The sequence below is a fragment of the Perca fluviatilis genome, chromosome 1, assembly GCF_010015445.1.
Source record: "Perca fluviatilis chromosome 1, GENO_Pfluv_1.0, whole genome shotgun sequence".
Lineage (NCBI taxonomy): Eukaryota > Metazoa > Chordata > Actinopteri > Perciformes > Percidae > Perca > Perca fluviatilis.
In genome coordinates this window covers 977,312-996,163 of record NC_053112.1, presented here as the reverse complement: position 1 = coordinate 996,163, position 18,852 = coordinate 977,312, and the positions used below count along the sequence as shown (strand labels likewise).

At 40.8% G+C, this 18,852-nt stretch overlaps 4 protein-coding genes and 1 pseudogene across 5 annotated transcripts in view; all 5 read right to left on the bottom strand.

Annotated features, from left to right (window-relative positions):
- The window catches only part of LOC120566319 (E3 ubiquitin-protein ligase TRIM39-like), a 503,358-nt gene that overhangs the window by 129,574 nt on the left and 354,932 nt on the right, over positions 1-18,852 (bottom strand). The window lies entirely within an intron of this gene.
- Positions 1-18,852, bottom strand: part of LOC120566368 (E3 ubiquitin-protein ligase TRIM21-like) — a 104,984-nt gene that overhangs the window by 16,660 nt on the left and 69,472 nt on the right. The window lies entirely within an intron of this gene.
- The window catches only part of LOC120566414 (E3 ubiquitin-protein ligase TRIM21-like), an 85,310-nt gene that overhangs the window by 15,452 nt on the left and 51,006 nt on the right, over positions 1-18,852 (bottom strand). The window lies entirely within an intron of this gene.
- Positions 1-18,852, bottom strand: part of LOC120566511 — a 114,227-nt pseudogene that overhangs the window by 44,391 nt on the left and 50,984 nt on the right.
- The window catches only part of LOC120566581 (E3 ubiquitin-protein ligase TRIM21-like), a 10,782-nt gene continuing 3,507 nt past the window's right edge, over positions 11,578-18,852 (bottom strand). Inside the window, exons 2-3 of one of the 2 annotated variants that reach the window (XM_039813108.1) lie at positions 18,556-18,852; positions 11,578-14,719 (exon numbers count right to left, since the gene is read on the bottom strand). The exon at positions 18,556-18,852 is cut by the window's right edge and continues 49 nt beyond it. In XM_039813108.1, the coding sequence (XP_039669042.1) occupies positions 13,071-14,717 (1,647 nt within the window). In that variant the 5' untranslated portion in view covers positions 14,718-14,719; positions 18,556-18,852 and the 3' untranslated portion in view covers positions 11,578-13,070. The remainder of the gene's footprint in view (positions 14,720-18,555) is intronic. The other variant, XM_039813100.1, reaches the window with a different exon arrangement.

Sequence of the window (18,852 nt, the reverse complement as noted above, 5' to 3'; positions counted from 1 at the left end):
GGCATCACCGTGACTAACTGTGACTTCAACAAAACTGCAGAGCCGACGAGTCTGCTTCGTCCGCACCTTTGCACGCGTGTGTGCGCGCCGGAGCTCCGCTCTCTGTCACTATGCAGAGAGGACCATGGATATATTAGGAGAGGACAGATAAGCTTTGTGCTTACACGGTCTCAGGTACCGAAATTTCCACGTTTAACGTTTTAAAAAGGGGGCAAATTTACTGGTCACACATGTGCGACTGGATGTAAAATTTAGTCGCACACTCTAAAATTTTGGTCGCAAAATGCGACCATTTGGTCGCAGTCTGGAGCCCTGAACTTACTAACTTGTCCTGTTAAGCATAAGCCCACATTTCCCATCATGCCAATTGAGTAGGCTAGTTTAAAGGGATACTTAGCATTAAGCTCTGTATCAGTAGAAACCCGGTAGTATTTTCGAATGACCGTGCTTCCCTCCCTCATGTCCCCCTGAGACGAGAGATCTCTGTATTATGTGTCTGGAAAAAAAAACTCTGATTAAGTAAAAATCGTCGTTTTGCGTCATCAGAGGTATTTTTTGCTGAGGCTATGAGACTACAACCAGATCTAAACTTAGCACAAAAAGTAAGGAAATTTGTGTTTGGTAGATTATTTCTCTTTGGTAACAATGGTTTTTGTCAATAAATTGTATACCGTTGGAAAGCCTGTTTAGTTCTCTTTCAAATGGTGCCCCATAAGATAAGAATAGTCCACAGAATAAGCTGTTTGGCATTGGCAGAGAAGATTTGGCAAATTTTTCATGGGCGCAACCCACATACTCAGTGCTGCTGCTCATCCCACAAATGCATGTTCCTTACAGATGGGGCACCATTTGAAAGGGAACTAAACAGGCTTTCCAACGGTATAAGATTTATTGCCAAAAAGCATTGTTACCACAGAGAAATTATCTCCCAAACACAAATTTCCTTACTTTTTGTGCTAAGTTTAGTTCTGCCCATAGGGGGTGGGACTGTCACTAGCAGATGTGGATGTTAGTCGAGAGTCAGCCATCTTGAAGCTAAGCTAACAGGCTCTCTCTCTTTTCAGCAGCAACCTTGCAATTATGTGCATTCAAACTACTGCATATGTGTACCACCGGGATACATTGGTACAGTTTCGGAGAATATGCAGGACACTTTATTACAGACTCGACACACTACGAGCTTCGCTACGCAGACCAGCACCTCAGCCTGCGGTGTCGCTCGATGCCGCTAGCCAGGGAAGGGGACATCAAAAGCGGTGTGCGAGAAAGCGGAAACGGGGAACGAGGGCAGGAGTTCGGGCTAGGTGGAAAGCTAACGCTAGCTGGCCACCTGTCCCATCCATCCTGCTTGCAAGTGTCCGCTTATTAGACAACAGACTGGACTACATCCAACTTCAACGAAACTCCCAACTTCACGCAGGTAAGCCAACCGTCCAGTTGTTCTTTTCCTAAACCCAACCCGTCCGCTGTATACGGCGTAGACATACACGTGGACAGCTCAAAATGCGTACAGATCACACGCCACTTAGCTTTAGAAAGTGGCGTGTATGTTTACGCAAAGTCATGATGTCACGTTGTTAAAAACGCTATGATCCACAAAACAAAAAAATCTAGCTTCAACTACCGTAATGCAACAGGTCAGCTATTATTGCAAAACATACATCAGAACTCACTTGTAGGGAAGGGGTGGTCAGGCCTGCTTCCAAGCAGACAGAGATGTTGGGTAAGACTCGTGGAGGTGGGCTGTGCATATATGTTAACACGGACTGGTGCAGAAACGCGGTGCTTGTATCCAACTACTGCAACTCCAACTGAGTTTGTGACTGTTAAATGCCGACCAGTCTACATTCCACGTGAATCCACGGCTGTGTTTATACTCAGTGTTTACATCCCACCAAACACTAATGCTACCAATGCGTTAGCTGAACTTTACGGAGCTATCAGTGAGCTCCAAAGCGCACATCCGGATGGACTATTTATTGTTGCCGGTGATTTCAACCATGCAAATCTCAAGAAAGTTCTTACTCACGGTGAATCTAACTTATAACAAATATTCTGACAAGTCTACTTATGCCCTGTCTTCTGTTGTCTGTCTTAAATGCTCTACTTTAAGTAATAATTGCACTTTATGTATAGTCTGTGTGTGCACTAAATGTAGCCTGTCTCGTATGTCATTTTTATATAATGTGGTTTTTATATAATATCATTTTTATATATTTAAAATGTGTAACACCACTTGAGCCACGCTGTTTCTTTTCACTATAAAATTTATATGGTTGAAATGACAATAAAACCCACTTGACTTGACTGCTCTGTAACCGGTAGGCGTGGCTTGGGAGTGGCCTCATAGGGAAGTGAAGCAAGTGCATTCTGGGGGTTGTTGTCTTTCATCCACATGAGCCAAAAATACATTTTCTGGCTTTTTCTCGTTCTAGAAGGCACCAACTTCTAAAATTATTTCACATTTCTACTACATAAATGACCCAATTTAATACATAATCATCTTTCAACGTGAAATATCCCTTTAAGTGTTCCGTTTCATGTCCCAAAACCCAGATGTTGCTTTTACAGCAGACGGCCAAGTACCACGTATGTTTTGCGCATGCGTGCAAACGAATTAACTCCCCATACCAGCAGGCGGCGGTAATCTATTCATCATTCAACAAGGGAACCGGATACCTTTGCCATGATACCCACAACGTACAGTATCTGCTCTAGCAGCAGCAGAACCAAACAGAGCCTACGGTCCCTCTGCTTCACTCCCCTTGGGGAGACAGCGATAATGGGAGATGGCTAACCGGACTGTGCCTCTCCCGGGCTGTCATCCGTTCTCTCGGCAAAGAAGTCTCCCTACAGTTGGAGGGGAGTGACCAACCAGCTGGCTGCTCGCTCGTTGGCTATCGTTAGCTTGCTAATTTCACCCAGCCAACATGGCTTCATCATACACCTGTTACCGTAACTAAATTGTCACTCATCTGGCAACAAATAATTATGGCTATCTCGTTGTGTGTTGTGTCTTATGGACATAATGTGCAAAAATAGTTATTCTAGTAGATCGAACCTGTGTGGTTTTAGAGGGAACATTCAAACGTAATGTTTGACCAGTTTTGACACTTCTGTGTGTATCGGATCAATCAGATGAGATGAAAAATGAAAGGAGCCTTGGGTGTGCGTGTCACAGTTTGTTTTCCTAACTCTTGTTTCCAAGCTGAACAGCCAATCAGATGAATTGGCTGTTCAACCGATGCCAATTCGTCGGACACACTGCACAGACCGTAAGAGCTACTTCCTGTCTCTCATTCTGTGCTGGTTGCCACATTAGTGTCAGAAGTAAGATTCTTTCAGGAAAAATATACCTGCAAACAAAATGGTCAAAATGGCTTTTGGGAGATGGCCCTCTCTCTCCTCTCTGACCTTGAGATGGTTATTCATGCTTTTATCTCTTCACGTTTAGATTATTGCAACTCTCTTTTTATGTTTCTTAACAAATCTGCTGTAAATCGTCTTCAAATGGTTCAAAATGCTGCGGCAAGGCTTTTAACAGGATCTGGCAGAAGGACACACATTAATCCCATTCTGTCCTCCCTACATTGGTTACCTATTAAATTTCGTATTGAATTTAAAATATTGGTTTTAACCTTTAGAGCATTAAATGGTCAGGCCCCAGGATACATTGCTGACTTGTTACGTTCATACTCCCCAGGCCGTGCCCTTCGATCAGCACGCCAAAGTCTCTTAATAGTGCCAAAGACTCGCTATAAAACCCGGGGAGACCTGTCCTTCGAGGCTGTAGCCCCCAGACTCTGGAACGCCTTGCCCTTGCTCCTCCGTGTGGCTGACTCTGTTGATTCTTTTAAAAGGCAACTCAAGACACTGTTATTTAAACAAGCTTTTAGTTGACTGGGTTTAATTTATCTTTGACCTTTTAAATGTTTTATCTTCATCCAATGTATTTTAATGTGGTTGTACCTTGTGAAGCACTTTGTGATTTTTATCTGTGAAAAGCGCTCTATAAATAAACTTTACTTACTTACTTACTTACTCCTCGCGAGAATAAGTAAGTGGGTCAATGCCAGGAAACACCGGTCCTGGCAGGATGTCCCAGCATTAACCCTAGAAGTTAAGGCTAACTTCCCAGTGGACCTGCCTGGCTCGGCATGGAATGGGCAAGACCGTGAACAGACTATGCCAGAGGTTCTACTGGACATTGCAGGCAGGACACTGAACTTTTGCGCGCCTGCACTGCCCGTTGGGGTGGACATTCTTGGGACGTTCCTTACCACAGATTCCACATTTCATTCAGAGACCCCTTCCCTACAAGCTAGCATGATATAGTTGGTACCGATGTATTCCTAAGGCCTTCTAGTTACATATGTTACAGACAGATCACTCGATATTGGATCATTCAAATGAAAATTGGTTTAAATCGAAAAATTGCTGCGCCGCTGTCGAGCGAGAATAGCAAAATGTAATTTGTATTGTCATGAGCGCTGACAGTGAAAAGTCCAGTTCTGATGTATGTTTTGCAATAATGGCTGACCTCCTGTTGCATTACCATACTTGAAGCTAGATTTTTTTGTTTTGCGGATCATAGCGTTTAGTTTTTTTTAACAACGTGACGTCGTGACTTTGCGTAAACATGCACACCACTTTCTAAAGCTAAGTGGCGTGTGATCTGTACGCATTTTGAGCTGTCCACGTGTATACAGCGGACGGGTTGGGTTTAGGAAAAGAAGAACGGGACGGTGTGGCTTACCTGCGTGAAGCTGGCCCCCCATGTCATCCAAAAATTATGAAGAATGAAGAAGAAAACATTACCTTGGAGATAACTTCTTTAATCGTTGGATTTCGGTTTAGTTTTTTTGACAGGTTTAAGTGTTCATGACAAGATATGGCCATGGCAAATTTGGTGATCACTGATCGTTGTTTAGGTACATTAAACCACGTTAAGCTTTTTCACATTAAGCGTTTTAGAACGTTCCCATAAAAACCGAAGTAGCACAAATGTTTCTTTTAAGGGCACAAATCAGCACAAACGATTGAGATCATTTTGGGGAAATGTGGACATTAATGGGGGCGGAGTGACATCACTGGCCAGAAAATGTAAAGGCTAATTACTTAATACTAGGGCTGTGCTCGATTGAAGAAATTCTTAGTCGACTAACACTCATTAAATCGTACCGACTAATCGATTAGTTGATTTAATCGACAGATCTGTAAATCTGAGTTTCTCCACTAAGAGTCACGCTAAAAGCACCACTTTAATTCTTGTGTTTACCAGAGATGAGCTCGTATGTTTCTTGGAAATAAGTCATTCAGCATGAAAACAGCATCAGACATGACTAATGGAGTACAGAGATCTAAGCTGACTAAGACCAGAACCACCGATTAGTCCTCTAATCGACTAAGAGGGAGCAGCCCAACTTAATACCCTTAACGGCACAAACGAGAATTTTTACAGCACAAGCAGGGTTTTAAATAATTTTTGGATGACATGGGGGGCCAGCTTCGTGCAGGTGGTTGGCTTTAGGAAACGTGACACGCGGGACATGGTCCCCGGTCTCCTGGGTGATAGTCCTGTGTTGTCTGACCCATCCTCCCCCCCCCCGACCAACCTCCCTATGCGAATTTTGGGGCTTTCATACTAATCGCTACGGCGTCAACTGACACACACTCACAAGGTAATGTAAGTCAATGGAGGCCAAACGGCGTTGATAAACACGCTAAAAAGGCGATTATGCATCTTGATAACACGCCAAAATGGCGTACTAATTGGCGTGTCACACGTACGCCACTTATTGAGATCAGTCTGGTTTTAATGTTGTTTAAATGTAGGCTATTGTCTGGCTATTTGAGGGATGCACTGGTACAATACTGGAGCTTTGGGTATCAAGTACAGAGCAGATGCCAGTGTTTAATAAATGTATTGATTTTATGCTAAGCGGTTGAACAGGTATTTGTTAATATGACCCCCCACCGGACAAGTGCACTACCCTACCCCACCCATAGTGTTCTATTTATTTACAAATGTACATACTTTAATTACACTTATACATAACCATATTCTACTGCTCTTCATACTATTCATCCTGCACATACACTTATTCTTACTACTCTTATAATGGTACTGTTTCTGCACTACAATGGTACTGTTACCACACAGCTGGACATATCTGTCTATATGGTTCATACAGAATATAATATATATTATAATATATTCTGTTAATACACTGCATATATCTATATTATTCTCACTAGTATTATAACGTTACTGCTAAATTGCACATATCTGTACATGTTGTTCATACATTGTTCATATTACATAGCCATATTTATTCTGCTCCCACTAGGTAACTGCTAATACACTGCACATATTTATAATTAAAATATATATTACTCTAAAAAAACATCTGTAAACCAACTGTATACTACTGTCTACACTGCACTAGATGTGTTGTCCTGTCTATACTTGAATATCACGTTGCACTTTTCTGCTCTTTTTGCACTTCTGGTTGGACGCAAACTGCATTTCGTTGTCTTTGTACTGGTACTCTGCACAATGACAATAAAGTTAAATCTAATCTAACCTAATCTAAACCTTCTGGCAAACTAAAAGTATCGTCCATTAGCAGCCTGGGCTGATAAATCCAACTTGTATCACCAGCAGTATTAGGAAATAGTGTTACTAGTTTTACTTCTACTATCTTAATAACAAGCCTGTTTTCTGAACTAAACAGCTTTGGAGTAGCTTAGCTCTTTTATCAGGTACACTCTTTAACTTTAACATGTTGCTGTAGCTTAGCTTGCTCCGTTTCTCTGTGGGCTAATGTTAGCTCCATTAATGTATTATAACCATAGAGAGTATATAAGAGAATAACCAGTAGGTTAGCTCCCTAAAGTTCCCCAGTAGCTTGCCTAACATATGAGAAGGTGATGAATATATATTCTATATGCCATGAGAGGAAGAGAGGGACTTGGTGCCTGAGTAGAGCTGAACTTTAGTCTCCATCCTAACGTTGAAAGTGTAAATATGATCAGCTGGTGATGAACGGTACTTACCACGGGGGGGACAGCTGCCCGTCCTCTTTAAACGGTACCGTTGTGTTCCGGTTGGGAGTCCAAAGCGAGCTAAACTCTGTCGGACCAGTTCTATCTCCACAGCAACAACAACAGCCCGCCTAGCACGAGGAGAGAACACGGGGGTGCTCCACGTGTATTTACGTTTCCTAGGATGGCGACGGCATATCCCGCCCTATCCTGCCTTACTCCGCTCTGATTGGCTAACCATTACATTCTTTCCGCAACCCTAACCAATCACACTCCTCGTGCCTTAACGTAACCAATCCGACCAACGAAGGCAACGTGTACTAGCCAATCAGAGGCAGAGAAGGGCGGGACATAACGTCACCATCCCAGAACACACACACACACACACTTTTTTTGTACAAAACCGACATGTCGACATTAATATTCTTACATAGCATTTGCCAAATGGCACAACAGCATTGTTATCAAAGATAGACATTTTATAAATCAGGATTACAATTATAAAGAAAGTGCTTTTGGTAATCATTTCTGAACAGAATTATAAAATCAAAACACACACACACACACACACACACACACACCATAACTCAACAGTGCGTCTCCCCTAATGATATTATGAATGAATAAACTGCTCTGTGAACTTAAATATAATAATAATAAGAATCTTGGTGTCAACATCCACCAATGACACAACTTCCGCAAATTTAGCCTTGATATTTTAGGGATTACCAAGCTCAGCTGATCAATAAATGGTTTATTAAGACAACCCCCATCAAGACTGTGTTTTATAAGTTACATTATAAGTTATTCTCACTTCATAATTGAGCCTAAATATTATTCTATGAATGTGTCACAAGCATGCAGACTGACTGAGAGACTGAGACCAAAACCTCTTCTTTTAGTTCTTTTATTAAAGAGATAACCAGGGAATCATCTCATTTTAATACAATAATACAGAAAATACTGAGCACACACACACACACACACACAAGCCTAATTACTCCAACCCCAAATGATGATAATAATAATAATAATAATAATAATAATAATAATAATAATAATAATAATAAGATATAGGCTTATACAAGTCTATTTTAACCCTCATGTTGTCCTCTGGTCATGTTTGACCTGTTTTCAAAGTTTTTTAGAATCCGAAAATATGGCACGTCGAAATAAGGGACGAAAAAACAAAATAAATAAAAAAAATGACAACATGTTTGTTAAAGCAACAAAAACGATGAAAAGAAAATGTCAAAAACTTCCGAAAAAGTGACAAAAACTCGCCCGAAACATTGAAAAAGGGGACAAAAACGTCGAAAGAAAGCAACAAAAAGGTCAGAAAAAGCGATTCAAATTTAGAAAAGAGTTAACAAGACGTATCGGAGGAAATAGCCTCGGGCCAGATTTCTCTCCTCAGCTCTTTGATGAAAAGCTTCAGCCTTTCTTTCACTCGTTTTCTGCTTCTCTTCTGTTGTTTTGATGAGATTGCCCTGGCCTCTGTCAGCAGACTCCTTCAGAGAAGTGAAGACCTGAACACCTTCTGCTATCTCTCGGTCTGCTCGGTCTTTTACAGAACAGCTCCGGAGGGTTATTGTGTATCCCAGCGATCAGTGATGCAGCTTTTACAGAAGTTGTGACCACATGATGTAGTCACAGGATCAGTGAACACACCCAGACAGATGGAGCACAGAAACTGATCTTCAGATTGTAGGAAGTTTATCAGCAGCCATATCTACACATGCAGGATAAAAGCAGAGATTGACTTGGTAAATATGGATGGTGCTCAAAGACTGAGATGGCTGTTCACATGTGAAACATATAAATTAGCCAATTATTTAGATAAAGCTCGGGAGAAGAGGAAAAAAACCTCTTTATTGAGATGAATTGTAGATGAGAATTTGTTGTTTGTGTGTATGTGTATACACATATGTGTACGTTTACGTGTGTGTATATTTGTATTCTTGTATTTCTCCGAATGATTTGTATATGCGACAGGAAGTTGTTTGTTAAATAAGTAAATGTGTGGTGTCTTGTAATCCCATGTGGGATGGGCCAAAATGTTTGGCCTGACACAGAAATACAACATAAATAACTAACTAACTAACTGTAGGGTGGGAGAGAACAAAACAAAACATTATATTCAAAATACAGTTTTAGTTATTTGTTGAAAACTTCTATCTTAAGTTGTTCACTAAGATAGATATTTTAGTTTTTTTGCGGTGATGTCTGTGCCTTTGACCAGTGAAACCTACCAGTTTTAGTTATAATTTAACTCACAACGAGCAGCTTATTTGACATGTTCTTCCCCTTTACTGATCCCTTTCTACAGGTGGAAGCGTTGTGATCCGTGTCTTGTTGTAGCTAGGAACAATCACACACACACACACACACACACACACACACACACACACACACACACACACACACACACACACACACACAATCTGTTTAACCTTTGTGTCGTCCTCGGGTCAAATTTGACCCGTTTTCAAAGATTTACATCAGAAATATGGGTTTCTTAACAACCAAATTGCCCCAAAATAACATGGATGCATGCATGTAAGTTGTATGGAACCCAGTACATTCATGCATCCATGTTCTTCGCAGGTAAGATTATTGATTACTTCCATTGAATTTTGGTTGTTTTATTTAATTTCATGGCATTTGAAAAAAAAAAAAATGTTTAAATGGTTTCAAAACAGCATCCTGACCCAAACTTTGACATAAACCAGTCTGTGATGCATTCAACATCCTCTTATCTTAACTATTCTATTAGTCAAAATAAATCAGAATTTCTGCTTTTTTTCAAACTCAAAAATTAGGTATAATGTCATTTTATCTTGTCTTTATTAGGTTTATTGACCATGACTTAAAAAAAAGAGTTGAAAAGAGGGATAAAAACGTTTTTAAAAAAGCGCCAAAAAGCATAGAAAAAGTGACACAAATGTCAGAAAAACTCCCCAAAAAAGAGATTTTTTCAATTTCGACCCAGAATGACAAGTTTACGGACGATGGTGAAGACAACCCAAGGGTTAAATCAACACTTACTCACACAGAAATGGGTTTCTCGTTCGCAGAAAGTCTGTGAAAAGTATTCAGTCTGTGCAGGAAGTTAGAGTGACACTGGGTGTGTGTGTTCCTGATATTCAGGTTTCTGCTGGTCTTAGCCTCAGAACCGGTCCGTGTGGATGCTTGGTGTCTGGAGGAAGCACACAACTAAACACTACGACAGTCCTACTATTGAGGACGTTTTTAAGGATAAGGTTTTTTTTGTTTTTTTTACTGGTGGTTATCAAAGTGGTTATCAAAATAAAAAAGGCCGACAGCTGTGAAGGGTAGATCCGTGCTTAGTGCCAGACGTTCAGTCCTCTGTGCCGTGTGTTACAAAACATGATACTGTATTGCTTTATTAATGTATCCAGATTTATTACAGAAACTAACAACTCACCCTTTGTCTTCATGCAGCAGGTTTCTGTGCACAGTAAACCATATCCACAATAACGTTCTTACTGGTAGCAATGGTATTTCAATGTATCTACAACTTGGACTGTAGCCTATCAGTCAAAATCCTTAACAAGTATAAGTGTCCGTTTTAAATCTGACCCAACTGAACAGGTTAAGGCTCAGATATCGTCTTAGATTTTGGATATCGTAATATGGCTTAAGTGTCTTTTCCTGGTTTTAAAGGCTGCATTACAGTTAAGTGATGTCATTTTCTGAACTTACCAGACTGTTCTAGCTGTTTTATTATTTGCCTTTACCCTCTTAATCATTATATCCACATTACTGATGATTATTTATCAAAAATCTCATTGTGTAAATATTTTGTGAAAGCACCGATAGTCAACACTACAATATCGTTGCGATATCGATATCGAGGTATTTGGTCAAAAATATTGTGATATTTGATTTTCGCCATATCGCCCAGCCCTACTGCTGGGTACCATTACATCCCCCGTACGATACACACAGACATCGTAGCTTCATCCATGAGACATTGAAGTGTGTAGTCTTTGTAATTTCGTCTTATACTTCAACAGTTTAACAACAAACCAAGACGGTTGAAAAATTATCTTCTAAATTGACAAACATCATATTTGTAATCCATGGCTCAATTCAAATGGGATCAAAATATAATTATTATTTCTCCATTGACTCTCGTTCATATTTTTTCGAAAGATAAGGTCCCATTGGCCGGAAGTAGAAGGGGCGGGACTTCGGCTCTCTATAGATTAAATAACGTGACCATTTCACGAACTGCCGTGAGACTGGGATGTAATATCAGCCTCACTGTTGGCTGTTCACTCTCCTACAGCCACACTGTATTTAATCACTGCTGGTGGAAACACCACTTCCTCCTGCCACTGCTTCACATTAAAAGCATCCAACTGGTGAAACACACAGGGAGCTTTTATTTTGAAGCAGCCACTGGAAAAAAAAACCCAATGCATTTATCACGAAATACAATGTATGTGTAAACCAGGCTTTTCTGTTCAGTGTTTGGTGCTTAACTCACTTCTTACTCAGGCCTTGTGTTCAACAACCGGTTTATTTTACAGTTTTTTTGTTTTACACATGCATACAACTCTCATATTTACAGATTTCTATGATTCATAAGCCACGTTACAAGTATTCAGACACATGCATATGCATACATACACATGCATGCTTACCTAATGTCCGGGATGAATGTTTGGGTCAAACATGTTACTTTCACCCAGGTGTTCGTTCAACTATTTTACTATTTTTTGACTATTTTACATTGACTAATTAACTTAAAAGTATAGTAAGTGATGTTAATCCAATACACTTTTTGTCAAATTCAGGGAATATCTCCTTATGGTCCCCTAGCTCTCTATTTTCTATGAATGGAGCATGTGAATGTGGCGGCCGGCCGGCCAGTAGTTGTCTGTCGATGAATCTGGGGGGCGGAGCTTCTGAAGGGGGGGTTGTATTGGTTCAGCAGTTAAGTTCAAATACCAACAATCACTTACTGCACCTTTAAATCAACTAACCAAAAAACAAAATAAATGGGAGCAAAGTTACAGGATGTAATTCAGAGAAATAGCAATTTAAACAAGCCAGAGCCTAAAGGCAAACACAATAAAATAATGTGATAATGATTGTATCCACAGTTGAGTAATTAACAAACTAAAATCAATATTATTCATCACTACATTGTTGAGTTTAACAGATTATACGTAGAAGTATATTTTCTCTTTAAAAAGCCTTAGAATTAAAAACAAATCCACCGTTTTAACAGCAACACAAACTGAACTCCTTCAGTTCATGTTCAAATCCTGAATCTGTACGACACAATGACACAAACGATAAACAATGACCCAACATATTCAGATGAAAACACTGTGCATTACCGCTGAACTTATGTTGCCATAAGTGACAAGAAATCTTTGCTTTTGTGTCTCTAATCCATCAGCGTCCTGGTATTGACTGCTGTGTCAGTACTGTATTATAAAAACTTTGTCTGGTACATATTTACAATGTAAGTATATGTCTTATTGGCAATGATTCAATGTTATTGCTCAATTAGTCTCGAGATAAGTCTGGCTAAACATGGTTAAACCTGGCTCTTATCAGTGTATCGCCGTGTGTACTTTGTCCACAGAAATCCCACCAATCGCTCCCAAAACCACGAACCGGGCAGGTCTGCCTTGTTGCACGATCCAAATTTGCTTTAAAACATGCCATTTTCAGTGTGTACTGTAGCTCGCTTGCTCAAAGTTTGTTGTTGTTTTCTGAAAAGAAGTCTGAGTTTGAGAACGGCAACACACAGAGAGCAGAAGAAATCAATTATCCTGGAAATGTACTTCCGTTGATCCAGACTATTGCTTAATTGGTCAGCGAGGCCACAGGGACTCTGCGGACGCATAATTCTGCAGAATTTTCCACGGATTCTCGGCAGATATAAAAACAAAAAACAAAACAAAACTCTGAATGTTTTAACCATCTCCACACCATTAAATGATGTTAATTCTGGATCACTGCCGAAAAACCTCCACTGATCAGGCAGTTTTATTGACACGAGAGATGATCAGAGGGGCAGAGTTTTCCCCACCATCATTCCTACAGGGACTGAAGAATGGGAGGAGTTTCTCAGTGAAGGAGCAGCCAGTAAAGGAGTAGATAAGAGCTGCAGCATCTACGTCATAAAAGGAGACCAGACCCTCCTCATAATCCACAAACACCCCCACCTTCTGAGGAGGAGACTTCAGAGAGAGAAGGACTGAAGGGACAGTTAGAGCTTTGTACTCATTTCCATTTCTCAACCATATCGTCCAGAAACCGTCGTCAGGTGTCATTCTGATTAGTCCCTTCCTGTTGATCGACTCTCTGGCCACTCCTATATTCCATTTAGGCTTCCCTTTGACTTGAACCTCGAAGTAAAATCTGCCTGAAGAGAAACTCTGTTTTCCTAAAACAAAATTATAATGGGAAAATCTCTCTGGGTTGTCTGGGAGATTCTTCTCTACATCACCATGATTCACCTGTTTCCCATTGTGAGAGAGGAAGAGTTCAGGATGTGCTGTATCAGGATCAAGAGTCACATCCACTGCATACTGCTGGACCTTCCTCAGCTCAGACTCAACAAGCAGCTTCTGCATCTGTTTACTGAGTGTCTCCTCCAGCTGATTCACAGCTATGCTCAAAATCCCCTCAAATGATGGTGGGCGGACGTTGACGTATGTCCAGTCTTTGGTGGGTGGAGCATCTTTTAAGGACGGGAAACTTTGCAGGAGGTGAACGTGGTCTTCAGAGCGTAACACCTGCTCCAGCTCAGTGCTCCTCTTCTTCAGCTCAGAGATTTCCTGTTCCAGCTCTTTGATGAAAGCGTCGGCCTGTTTTTGTGTCCTTTTCTGCTTCTCTTCTATCGTTTTGATGAGCTCATTCAGGCCTCTCTCAACAGACTGCTTCAGGGAAGAGAAAACCCGAACACCTTCTGCTACCTCCATGTGCGTTTTTTCCTTACTACGCTTCACTGAGAGTTTGATTTCCTGAACCTTCAGTCGTCTCTTCTGGATCATCTGCTGAATTTCAGCATCTGTCTTCATCAAATCTCCCTTCTTTTCTTCATATTCCACTTTCAGAGGAACAAACTCATGGGTCTTGTGGTCTAAAGCAGGACAGTGTGTGCAGACACATGTCTGGTCGGTCTTACAGAACAGCTCCAGAGGTTTATCGTGCTTAGTACACATCCTGCCTTCCAGGTTCTCCACAGGGTCGATCAGCTGATGTCTTTTCAGACGTGAAGCTGTCAGATGAGGCTCCAGGTGAATCTCACAGTAGGAGACCAGACACACTAGGCAGGACTTCAGGGCCTTCAGTTTGGGTCCAGTGCAGACGTCACAGGGAACTTCTCCTGGTTTGGACACTTGTTGCTCTGAGCTGCTGCTGCTGGCTTTCTGTTGAGCTGACTGTCTGAACTGAGCAACCATCTCAGAGAACAAAGTGTTGACCCTCAAATCAGGTCTTGTGGTAAAAGCCTCCTTACACAGGGGACACTGGCACCTGTAATTAACATCCCAGCGATCAGTGATGCAGTTCTTGCAGAAGTTGTGTCCACATGGTGTGCTGACAGGATCCGTGAACAAATTCAGACAGATGGAGCACAGAAACTGATCTTCAGACAGCAGACAGCTCACAGCAGCCATATCTACACAAAGAGAACAAAAGTAAATGTATTATAAAACATTGTTACACAAATATTCATAATTTGCATAATAAACTGATGTTCCGATACCATTTGTTCCTTCCTGATTCCAATTCTAATACCTGAACTTGCATATCGAGTACTGATCTGATACCATTTTTAACAGTTGTACACTATTAACGCTGTATGGATGTTATATGATTGATGTCATTGTTGAACTATATTTTATTATGCAGTTCAACAGTACAGGAAAAATGGGAAGACACTTGGCTAACTTTATGCACAACATTGCGTGTGCAGCAAGCAATTAATTTCCAAGTAAAATATCCAAATGTACGTTTTAGGCTCGTTTCATTTCCGGGATTGTTCAGGTTCAGCCAGATGTCCCTGATTTGGGCCGGATGTGCGTCCCCTTCCTCTGTCTCTGTGTTGGCGTTATAACCTCCGGTGGATTTGTGAGGACTATGGTTAACTGCTCCTCAGATCTCTGCAGGGTAAATCCAGACAGCTAGCTAGACTATCTGTCCAATCTGAGTTTTCTGTTGCACAACTAAAACTACTTCTGAACGTACACATGTTCCACCAAAAAACAAGTTCCTTCCTGAGACTATTTAGCAGAGGCACCGTGGCTCCGTCCGGAGCTTAGCCCCGCCCACGACGATTGTGATTGGTTTAAAGAAATGCCAATAAACACAGAGCACGTTTTTCTCCCATCCAGGAATGCTGTGTGGACTAGCCAGACCCTCCTCTGTAGCGCTGTGTAGGAAGGTCTGGCAAAGCGAGACTAGTTTTAGGCTAACTACTGTATACTTCAGTAATTGAAGCTAAAGAACTTTGTAACCAAGTCAAACATCCAAATGTCAGTTTTAGGATAACTATATTTCTGTAGGTTAAGCTAAAGCCTTTTGACAGTATGTTACTGGTGTTATCGTGGAATGTGGATACATCAGGAAGCTATGCAGTATTATGTTTGCTAGTGCTTAAGATAGCTAACACGCAGCTAACATTCGCTTACTAACAGCTAACCTCTCTGGTAGCGACCATAGACAGTAGAAGAAAGCTTCTCCTGTACTATACGGTAATTCCTCTACTGTGTGACAGTAAGTCTCGTGGTTATGACCCAATCGTTAGCCTATTTTTATAAAAGCGTCTGCTACGGAGCCATAACGTGAGGTACAAGGTAATGGAGCCTTTTATACGTTGTCGTGTTTCTTTAGAAATAAACAACGGACAAATAGAGTCTTTAAACTCTTCAGATGTAAAGTTATTCTCTGTCAAAGTGACGTCAAAATGAATGGGAGTCAATGGGATGCTAACGGGAGGTGATGGCTTGTTAGCCTAGAATTTCCCCATAGGAGGTACACTTTCCGGATGCTCGCTTACCCCCTTGGTAGCGACAGGTGCTAAAACAATCCTTTGACATGCTTAAATGTGATGTTTGAAGCTAGCTACAGGCACTTTAGTTTAGGCGTTTAGTTGCATATTGTGGCGCCGATTGTTTCCCCCAGAGTATAACGCAATGTGCTCTGTATGATAACTGCATGCTAACACTGTTTTGACTTGTGAAGGTAAGTTTTAATTTAACGGAGTTGTCCATCAGAGGTGTCATTACTTAGGGGTGTAACGATGCCTCGTGAATCGGTTAAAAATGGACATAAATGCGGAGAGATAACAAATGAATCCTGATGCAATTTTTTTTTTATTCAAAATAAAATACACTTTCAGTGTCATTGGATAAGAGGACACATCGGTTGTTTTGCACAGATTGCAGAAGTAAAGGAAGATTCTTCAGTCATGCAGCTCATTCTGGTAAAAACATCCTGAGAAAATTGTGTCGTGAACTTAAAGGGGTGATAAAATGCAAAACCGATTTTACCCTGTCATAGTTGAATAACGACAGTTTGGAGGGTAAATAGGACATACATAGAAGCTCTAAATCCCATTGACACCCCTTTCCTCTGCAAATCTCACAATTTGAAACTGCTGCTGAAAACGGGCGAATCTGAACAAAGCTAAAAGTTGACGTCAACTCCTCCTTATTTGGCTTTGTAACGCCCCAAAATTGACATAGGCCACTGACTGATCTGAGGTCTGTTAGTCTTCTGAATAGGTCGGGCAGATCTCAGAAATTGTTCATCTGCTGTTTTACCACTAAATTCACTTCTGAGACTTTTTTATGCGATAAATGAAGTATATGAAGCTCAAATATGGGCCGTTTTACGAAAATTGATGGCTAAACCGGCCTGCTGTGAGGTAGATGGAGCTCTGTCACGGCTGGCTCTTACCACAGGTTCCAGTTAATCTTATAATGGGTATGTGTGTTGAGTTATTTAAACAAACGATCGTGGGAAATAAACGCCTCTGGTCCGCGAGTGAGCTGGATGGAGCTCTATCAATGAGAGCTAGCTAGCTAGCCTCCTCCTAACAAGACCTCTAAAATTCACAAAAATGCATTAAATCGAAATCGGACACAAATGTTAGCTTTATAAGACCTTGGGGTAGCTGATATATAAGGGGCGTGACGAAATTCTAACTGTAAATATACTCTAGTTATGCCGGAAACTGGCAGCCCCGAGCCCCCGTAGTAAGTAACCGAGAAACGGTGACGTTCACTGGGTATGGAGGCTGCCGCTTTCTCGTCAAACTGTGTGGAGCTCCTAAAGTCTGACAGGTCTTACCAAATTTGCAATTAGCCATCAATTTTTGTAAAACGGCCCATATTTGAGCTTTATATAGTTGATTTATCGCATAAAAAAGTCTCAGAAGTGAATTTAATAACGAAATAGACAAACTTTGCAGTGTCTGAAATATGAGGCCTGCTTTCTCGTCTCCCATGTGTTTCTATGTGGTTTGCTCAAACCAATCAGCACGCAGCTCATCTAAATATTCATGAGCATACCATATTTGGAAGAAAAGCTCTTGTTCCAAATAGAGCCATATTCACAGGGTAGCTAAGGGCCTAATAAAATAGCATTCAGGTAATCTTCAGCCCAACCAATGTTACATACCCTATTAGGAGACCTTAAGGAACAGTGTAAAATACCCTATATAATCATTCTATCACCCCTTTAAATAAAGTTCAATTCAATTTGCTGAATTTTAAACAAGTTAGGCCATTTCTTGACACCAAAGCTGCCAAGTTGTTCTATATATACTATGATCTTTTCACATATTGAGTATTGTTTTATAAACTGGTCATTAACTAGCATAACCACTCTTAAAAGCATTGATTCTCTCTTTAAGAAAGCCATAAAAACGTTTGAATAAAAAGGCATTGTCATTTCACCATTGCAATCAGGGGCGTAGCACAACATCCTGGGCCCTGTAGAAAGGCATTTTCTATCCTATGTGAGTGAATGTGTACGCTGTACTGCAATGTCTTGTCTTCTGTACTGCCCAGTCCTACCAAGGACCCTCTCTAAAATGAGATGACCCATCTCAAGAGGTATCCCTCGTACAATAAATAAATATCAAACATCTTACATTTTTAAGCTTTGACAATTTCAAACATTTCAAGTATGCTTGTTTGGTATATAAAGTGTTACATAATCTTGCTGCCTGTCTCTATGTTAGTCATATGTCACCTGCCTATAGGGACTGCAGATGAAGACTAGTTAGTTTTTACTAATCCTGGCATATTTACACAGTGTTTTTTTTAATCCAACAATGTTCATAAATATGGTCCCTATCAAAAAAAAATAAAAATAAAATAAAACCGTGATTCGCATCGTGAATTGAGTGCATCGTTACATCCCTATAAGTCATTCTTTTATTGATAAGACTTGTAAGTTTAGTTCTAATGCTGGTTTTAAACAGTAAATATAATCAGCTGCACTCACCGGTACTTGTTGAGCGAAGACCTGATGAACTCAGCTCTATATTTCTCCAGACAGAGACCCAGAGACTGGTCTCGACTGCAGCTCCCTCTGACAGACACTAAGTTTCATTTCTGGAGAGTGACGTCGAGTCTCTCTCCTCCTTCCGGCGTTGCTCCTCCTCTTTCTGTCTTTCTGCTGCTCTGTTTGGGAGCTCGTGTGTTTCCTCCTTCAGGTTCTCACATGGTTACAGTTACACGCATGTGTCCGTCCACGGCTCAGCTCAGCTGTTTGTCCGGTAACGTTCTGGTCTTTCATTTG